An 8,680-nucleotide genomic window follows, 5' to 3' on the forward strand; every position below is an offset into this window, starting at 1 on the left:
ATCCTGTGTAAGTAAACAGGTTTGATCGAAAAACCGAGAGCCTACAGTATATTGTACCCGAAGGCCAAGAAGCAGCGGAAACTGACCAAGGGTTGCAGGCTTGTGAAAGTGGCAGATAGTGGAGAATTCAAGACATGTCAGCTGGAGACCACAACTTACACATTGACGAAGGGTAGCGGCAGCCTCCGAGTTCCTCACATGTCATGAGGTAAAGGGTCGCCTGAGACCAAATGAAAGCATGTCAGAATGCCAATACAGTCTTCCGCAGTGGCACATAAGTGTGAGATAGCTTGGCGGTATATGATGTGAAGAAAATGACCGTCCGGGTAGAGTGGAGAGAGCACTTCCACCGAGCGCTTGACTGTTTTGGGCTTCGCGCTCGACGCTCGACACTTGTTCGCAGTGTCCGCCCTTCGTCAACTCTGTCAGAACATACATTTATCATAGGACAGTACACCGATGATAATTAGACAACTTTTCTGAGGCTAGTTCTCTGGCTTTTCTCGAGACAGACTGCTAAAGTGACATCTGCTAAGATTTAGGTATTCCCGGCACTGTAGCTCGGAAACACACCCTCCATGGCGTTCACGACAGTATAATGTCGAGAAGGAGTAATAGCAGAGCATGCGAAGTGAGCTTATGGTTGAGCGATTCCGCGAACACCCAGAACATTGGCTAAACATCTTGAAACACCGGGCTGCACTAGGACCCTCTCCTCCTGCCCCCCATGGACGAGAATTCGACAGCGGAGGATGGAAATCAAGACTGCATCATATTCGAGCGCTCGACTATATACCCGAGGACCGCCCCGCCTACTACGCGGCTCCAGAACACGACCAGAAGCTGCAAAGAGCTGTTTCAGCCCTGCGGGTGCACCTATATCCCTCGCTCGAATTCTTCTGTTTACACGTCTCGCCCGCTGGTTGGCGGATCCCTGGGCAAGTCTCCGACCCCCGTGATGTACTCACGTAACCACCTGGATGCAAGCTCGGTAAATCTCGTCATCGGAAGACGGAGAGTTTGCGCACGGACCGGCTCTTCTAGGTATAAGTACCCTTGCCCTGGCCTTCGTCAAGTACCATATCACCCTTCCCTTCGAGAGCTCTCCCATTCCCCTTCGCATGCTCTTTGTGCTATACTGTAATACAAATACTACCGTGTTCAGTGTTCTGCACTCGTCCCATCCAGCTGCTTGCATTCTTCAATCCATGTGCACTTGTAACTCTAGTTCCCGCTGACCCTGTCCTCCCCGCGCTTCCTTCAAGTGTCCGTACTACTCACTCTGTCACCTCTCTCGCTTTCGTCTCTACCCCGCACGGTGCCTGAGCTACGCGTCAAAGAACTACAGGGCGCGGTGAGTTCATCTCCTCGATATATCCGTCGCGCCGGCTCATGCATCCTCTTGCTCAAGGCAACTTGCCGGCCTCATGCTCTCGCCGCGGCATACATATGTTAACCACACCAGGTACGTCTGCCAGATTCCATTCTCTATTTCATCTAGGCACCCATAGGGTGCGTTTAGATACCGGTAAGTATCCGTAGTCCATGCCTGGACGACCCGGACTCATATGACTACCCCGCGCACTGTGAGCCTCACCCGTTCTCCACTTCTTGTCCGACAGCTCCGGCCGCTTGCTGCTTCGCGATCCAGTGCATGGTTAGTCATTACCGCTGCTGTCGACTTGCTCAAGTGCGAGTTGTGATGAGGTCCCCGGGTTCTCCACCGGGCGGTCCTACCGGTGAGTTCTTCATCTCACCGTGTCACGCTGACAAGGAGTGCTTGCCAGGACGTCCAGGAACTTGCCCTGCGCGTGGAAAAGCATGTGCGTGAGCATGTATTCGGCTGGCTATCAGACGAACGGTACTCACCTGTTTCATCCTCTCTTGTGTACAGCAGTCCTCTCACACCCGGATGTACGCCCGCCGACGTGCACGCAGCTCCCAGTACTACAACGAGGGAGAGACAACACACAGCTCCCTAGTCCCGAAGCCCCGACGTCCTTGCAAGCCCGCCGTTCTAGTAAGTCTCGCTTCATCTCACAATCGCTCAAGCACTGACGTAGGCTCGTCTAGAAGAGATATAGTGTCGAAGTAGCCATGTACTTTAACATGCGCTAGATGAAATCAGATGGTACGTACCTCATCTCCATTGGAGCAGTCGTGCTAGCATCGTTGTTCCCAGCCATTGGATTGCTGCTGTCCGTGCTTCCGTGTTCCCGTTCGCGCCGGTGTTGGCGATAGCAAGAACGCGGCCAGCAACGGCACAGACGGACAGACAACGGCAGTCGCTCAGCCCTCGGACTCCAACGATACCGGAGGGACCGATGCCAATGCGACACCGATGGCGTCTGGTGACGCGACAGCGAGGCGAGTATCCTGTGTCTGCCTCCAGCCGTACGCTGACAAGTTCGTTGGCAAGCAGCTGCTCAATCAGCAGCGGACGATAGACCTACCGCTGCTCCCGTTACGGCCACAATCGTCAGCCTATCGACGTTCAGCACTGCGATCCCAACGATCGCGTCCAATGGTAAGACGTCCACGACTTCCGAGCCCCCCGCGAGCACGCGAGTGTTCACGCCGACGTTGTTCCCCACTGCGAGCGTCGTGTCCGCCACTGCTGCGTACGTTCCCTCATTCGGAATATTGCATTGCATCTCTTGCTAACCACTTGATGCAGACAGAAGACCTCACCGGCGATGATGGGCGGGATCATGGGCGGTGTCCTGGGGAGGTCTCATCCGAGTCGTCCTCGCCGCTCTCGTGTTCCTCTTCTTCCGTGTCCGCGCCCGTCGACGTGCCGCACGTGGACCATTCGGCGGCAGCATCTCCTACGGCACCTACGTCGCCCGCTCGCATGTCTATATAGAGCGCAAGACGTACCTGATCCGCCAGCAGAAGCTCTCCCGAGATCCAAGCTGCGTCTGTTACTCGCCCGGCGGCCTCGAGAATCACGCATGTCAGTATGCGATCTGTCAGCTACCATTCGATACGGTCTACTCACTGTCGCAGACTCGCAGTACATCTCGCAGTCCCCCAGGTCAGTCGCGGAGGGCGTGGAGGAGGACCGGTGAGCCATCCATCCTACATGGATGAATTGTTAGCATCATTACAGTCGACTCTCGAGCGGCACTGACCTGCCTTCTGCTCTCTCGCACGCGCCAGGATTGCTCTTCCGCGGACGTGAAGGGGTACTTGGACTTCCCTTCCCGGATGTCCTTGAACCACTCCTCCCTCGGCGAAGGCTTCAAGTTGATGAGGGGTGCGAGGACGGCCATGTTCGCAACGACGTCTCCGATGACGGGGGACAGTCGCCTCAACGACACGACCTCGTTGATGTTCTTCGGCTGGATCTCGAAGTGGATGATACCGCCACGGTCCTTGAAGAGCGGCAGCACGCGCTGTAGACAGTAGGCGCGGACAAGTCGAGCTTGCCGGTGACACGGCCGTCACTTGCAAACCGTGCGCCGAGGGCGATGATGAAGTCTGCCTCCTGCATGGCGAGGTTCGCGTAGGCGGCAGCACACCGTCCGAGGACGTGCACGGACGAGATGCCGCGCCGGCTTTCAAGTCCGCGGCCGACCTCTGATGAGTCTTGCTTCATCGTCTCACAGCCCTTCCACGGACTGACGCAAAACTCGTCTAGGAAGAAAGATAATGTATTGGGCGAGTAGCTACGTACATGTGTTGGAGTGCAATTCCGGGGTGCGTACCTTTTTTTCTGTTGCGCGCCGCTCTGCCTGCCTCTGCTCGTATGTCAAGGCACGGCTCCCGCTGCCGGCTTCATACTCGCCATACCCTGAGCGGTTTCCGAGCCGTCGACCGTCGCAATGCTTGCTGACGACATCACGCGGGTCTCAACATCGTCTTGCGTCCGCTTTTGACTGCAGAACACAGTCGTCGCATCGCCGTTCGTGGCGGCGGCGACGCTGTGGTCTTCCGGGCTGCATTCGCGGTGTCCGGGTACTCCGATGGAGGCGATACACAGGTGGCGGCCGCTGTCATCTTCTGCACCTCGGGATGACTGTCGCTAACGTTCTACCTGCAGGCCAAAACCGTCAGACGCAGGAGCGCGCAACGCACAACTCACCTTGCGGGACCACCAGCGACCACACCACCCACACGAACGTCCCGTCCGGGCTGCGTAACTCGCGCGCCGACGGCCTTCCCAAGCTCTGCGGGTGCACAGGTAAGTCAGCGCATCCGAGTCCGATATACATACTCACAGCCGAGATGCGGATGCGTGAGTTCGGAGGTGCGGTACTCGCAGCCCGGCACCACGACACTGAGCCCCGAGCCCCGAGCCCGCACCTCCAAACTCACGCATCCCACTGGGGCACGCTGCGTATCTCCGACGAGCCTCTTCACCTCTTCACTGCCCTCAACGCCCCGGGAGACTCTTGTTGATCTCCCGGGGCGCCGTCGGCCGTGGTCGTGGTCGCGTACTCGCTCGCCGAGGGCCCGCCGCGAGGTGATTTTGTTTTTCGAAACTTGCTGTATCCCGCCAGGAACTGGTCGTACGTAGGATTTGTGAGCTGCGTATGCGTACAAGGGTGGGTGCGTCCGCGTCTGAAGCGGCTGGAGGTCGGGAGGAGGCGTGCGAGGCGGGGCTCCATGAAGTCGCAATGAAAACGCGATTTTGTCGACCCTCGTGTATCGGCGCGAAACGGGTGCGTGTAATGCGGATCGGTTCGTAGATGTCGCTGCATGAGTTTGAGCGTGGGGCAAGCGGTCGTTGGGGAGATGTGTGCGAGTTTCTGCCGCCGGACGTCTTTCTGCGCTGGGAGCAGTACAACTTCTGACGGCCTGTGTCTGTGACAAAGTAGACTCACTGAGGTGAGCCGGCGTGTCCTCATCCTTCCAGGGTGCAAGAACCTCATCGATCGCAGGCTCGCGCACGTAGACGAGCATGTAAGCGTTGGTGAAGCGCTTCATCGCGCGCACTTGGTTCTGCTGTAGCTGCGTAACTCGCGCACCGACGGCCTTCCCAAGCTCTGCGGGTGCACAGGTAAGTCAGCGCATCCGAGTCCGATATACATACTCACAGCCGAGATGCGGATGCGCGAGTTTGGAGATGCGGTACTCGTTACTCGGAGCCCGGCACCACGACCCCGAGCCCGCACCTCCAAACTCACGCATCCCACTGGGGCACGCCGTGTACCTCCGCCGAGGCCCTTCACTGCCCTCCACGCCCCGGGGCGCCTTCGGCCGTGGTCGTGGTCGCGTACTCGCTCACCTCGGGCCCGCCACGAGATGAATATTTTTTTTTCGAAACTTGCTGTATCCCGCCAGGAACCGGTCGTACATAGGTTCCGTAAGCTGCGTATGCGCCCTAGGGTGGGTGCGTCCGCGTCTGAAGCGGCTGGAGGTCGGGAGGAGGCGTGCGAGCGCGGGGCTCCACGAAGTCGCCATGAAAAAGCGATTTTGTCGACCCTCGTGTATCCGCGCGAAACGGGTGCGTGTGATGCGGATCGGTTCGTAGATGTCGCTGCATGAGTTTGAGCGTGGGGCAAGCGGTCGTTGGGGAGATGTGTGCGAGTTTCTGCCGCCGGACGTCTTTCTGCGCTGGGAGCAGTACAACTTCTGACGGCCTGTGTCCGTGACAAAGTAGACTCACTGAGGTGAGCCGGCGTGTCCTCATCCTTCCAGGGTGCAAGGACCTCATCGATCGCAGGCTCGCGCACGTAGACGAGCATGTAAGCGTTGGTGAAGCGCTTCATCGCGCGCACTTGGTTCCGCCGTATTCCGGATTCCAGCGCTGTCTTGGGGTTTGCAGGACGTCGGATGACGTCGGGCGATCCATCCAAGAGAGTTGCTGGCGGTTGCGCGTCGCGGCGGGAACGGGAAGTCGGTGGACGTACCTGAGTCTAATGAAATCGACGGTCTTGCGTCGATTTGCAACCTCGTCGGATCGGCGCAAAACCGCGGGGGACGTCAGCGAAGTGTTCATAGATGCTGGGGAGGAGGTTCGCGTGAGCTACGTCTCTGGCCGGCGCGAGATATTCCGGGTTTTCTTACCTTGTCAGAGGGTGAGACAGAAGTCGCGACAGCGGAGCGAGGTCTTGAAGCTCCGCGGCGGTGCGCATATAGTCGGGTTCAGAGACGTTGCGCGCGTCGAATGATGCCGGTTTTGTGAATTTACGATGAGCGGGGGGCGAAGAATCGCGGGATTTGTCCCACGGGCGGCAGTGAAATGGGCGCCGGCGAAGAACGGCGTGTCGGGGCGTCGCGAAACAAGCAGGGGACGTAGATGTCAGTCAGGCGCGACTTGTTACGACGAAAACACGAGGCTGGGACGTACCATGGAAGTGCGGCGACGAGCTGACCGTCCCCGAGGTCGTGGGTCAATTTGAGAGACAAGTTGCCCATGGGACGTCTTCGCGCAAATGCGCGGAGACGTCGCACGGACATCCTGGCTATCATATGAGCAATCTACGACGGGCTAAAGACGTGAGAGCAAGAAGCTACGGGCAGAGCAAGGGGACACTTGGGGGTGACTCACTGAGCGGGATATTTTGATGCAAGCAACAACTTGGCGGGCGTGCGACGTGTTGTACGGTCTGTGCGGCGCACACAGGACGGTTTGAGCGTGTTCATGGCATATTGAGGACGGTACAGTCGGCGAGCAGGGGGCGGAGGCGGCGCGCTTGGTGCACCCGGAAGCATACGGAGGAAAGCGTATACGGAACACTCACCTTGTTGCAGATGCGCCACAGTCCTCAAGCGTCCATCGTCTCCAAAGCGTGTCCCAGACGGGAATGGGCGCGTATTGGCGGAGGCGGGCTTGAGGCGGAGGGAGGGATTGCGTGCGCGCCAAAGGAGGGGACCGATGGCAGCGCTGAGCCAGAGGGCGGCAGAAGAGAGAAGGAGTCGAGTCGCAAGAGCAGCCACGAGCGCAGTCCGAGTGCAGCAGCAGAGCAGCAAGAGAGCAAGGGAGCAGCCAAAGACGCGTCCAAGGTCGACTCCAAGACGAGCGTTCGCCAGCGACGACAGCCAGCGCTTCCGGCCGTCCGGACCGCGCGGATATTCCGGCCATGGTAGTTCCCTTCTTCGACCAACACTGGCACGCTCAGTCCAGCTCGTCCCTCTCCTGGTCCCTCGCTGTCCTCCTCGTCTCACTCGCTGGTGCTCTGTGGACATGGTCAAGAACAACGTCGAAGGCCAAGATAGGAGCCGCTACAGCTCCCGCTTGTCCGCCAGAACTGCTGAAGGATGATCTCCAGGGCGGGGTCGCGAACGCGTACACCTTCGAGCGCGAGATCACTGTGCCGTTCGATATTGGGGACACGAAGGTGTCGAAGATCCTTGTTCACCCTATCAAGGTGCGTGGGCACGTCCGTGGCGTTGGTCTTGCCCGCTCAATGTCCTTGGATTGATAGAGCTGCCGCGGGACGTCTGTCACTGAGTCGCGTTACTCGCCTGAAGGTCTTGAGGTATGTTTTCGTGATCCATGTTTTGTTTTCTTTCTATACAGGGGCTTTACCTTCGCTCTCGGACGCGCGAGTCACCCTTGCCCCTTAGTCAGTACGTCCGGACTCCGGAAGGGCGTGCGCTCGCACAATATTCTCGCGCGTCACTCTCTTATGATATCGCGCTGAATTTGACGCGTGTTACAGAATGATAGGAGATGGTGCATCATAGAGGCAGAGTCCCATGCCATTATAACGGCGAGAGAAGTGTCCAAGGTACGCCGTTCTCGAGATGCGCGCAATGCTCCTTGTGCTTACCACGTTGCCATAGATGGTCCTCATCACGCCGCACATAGAAGTCGACTCCGCGGCGCCGCACGGCGGGAGGTTAGTCGTCTCGTTCCCAGAGGACTCCGACTGCGAGACATTCTCCGTCCCTCTGCACCCCTCGCAAGACACTGTATCCGACTGGCCCATGTACGTCACACAAGGCTTGATCTCCGTGCATCCTGACACATCTCTGACGGCATCTTGTACGCAGCATCGACGATTGCACGATGTTCGGCAAGTACCTTGTACAGGGTTATGTCTGCGCTGCGTTAGAGCCAGAAGGCCGGTCGCCCTCCGAGGTCCTCTCAGACTACTTTGGCCGGTCCGTCCACCTTGTGATGAAAGGCCCACGGGTGCGCCCGTGCGGACCTACGGAGGCCTTCCCGGAGCTCAAGGCGTCGGCGGTTTTCCAGGACGGGTACCCGTTCCTAGTCGCGAGCGAGGAGAGCTTGGAGGAGGTCGGGCGCGTCATCAGTAGGTTCGCACAAGACGAGACTCCTCAAGGCCATATTGGCGGGATTGACCGCTCGAGGTGGCGCGACGGCGGGGTCAACATTGAGAGGTGCGCGATTTCTGATTAGGGTTTGGTACGACGCTGACTCGCCTGAGCGCAGGTTCCGTCCCAATATCGTCGTCAAGGGTTCGGGCGTGCCCTTTGCGGAGGACATGTGGCGGCAGATTGTCATACGCCCCGTCGAGCCTACTGAAGGGTCAGACGAGACCCGTACGTTCACCCTTGTGTCTAAGTGCACTCGCTGTCTCGTACGCATACCGTCGCCTCCTAATCCAATTCTCCGACGTCTCTGACCTGTAGAACTCATGCAGCTACCCAACGTGGACACGACAACGGGAGTGCGCGACGCAGCCGTGCCGTACAAGGTGCTGATGAAGTTCCGGACGGGCAAGGACCCGGCGCGGAAGAGCAAGGCGTGCTTTGGGTGCAA

The 8,680-nt window shown here is 58.5% G+C and overlaps 2 protein-coding genes across 2 annotated transcripts; one reads left to right on the forward strand and one right to left on the reverse strand.

Moving 5' to 3' along the window:
- Positions 1-2,709: 2,709 nt before the first annotated feature.
- On the reverse strand, positions 2,710-5,960 carry L226DRAFT_607958 (uncharacterized protein; the record flags this gene model as incomplete). Its single annotated transcript, XM_067685870.1, has 10 exons — positions 5,615-5,960; positions 4,830-4,991; positions 4,088-4,172; positions 3,796-3,941; positions 3,711-3,743; positions 3,440-3,639; positions 3,135-3,398; positions 3,002-3,081; positions 2,881-2,921; positions 2,710-2,828 (listed from the first exon to the last, which is right to left on the reverse strand). The coding sequence occupies exons 1-10, from the start codon at positions 5,715-5,717 to the stop codon at positions 2,710-2,712; spliced, it is 1,233 nt and encodes a 410-aa protein (XP_067543503.1). The 5' UTR covers positions 5,718-5,960.
- A 757-nt stretch (positions 5,961-6,717) lies between these two features.
- Positions 6,718-8,680, forward strand: L226DRAFT_498136 (uncharacterized protein; the record flags this gene model as incomplete). Its single annotated transcript, XM_067677651.1, has 7 exons — positions 6,718-7,319; positions 7,377-7,430; positions 7,614-7,682; positions 7,738-7,883; positions 7,948-8,298; positions 8,351-8,498; positions 8,562-8,680. Coding segments are annotated over exons 1-7 (1,173 nt in total), but the record flags the coding sequence as incomplete, so codon positions are not given.

This window comes from Lentinus tigrinus (genome assembly GCF_003813185.1).
Source record: "Lentinus tigrinus ALCF2SS1-7 unplaced genomic scaffold L226scaffold_1, whole genome shotgun sequence".
NCBI lineage: Eukaryota > Fungi > Basidiomycota > Agaricomycetes > Polyporales > Polyporaceae > Lentinus > Lentinus tigrinus.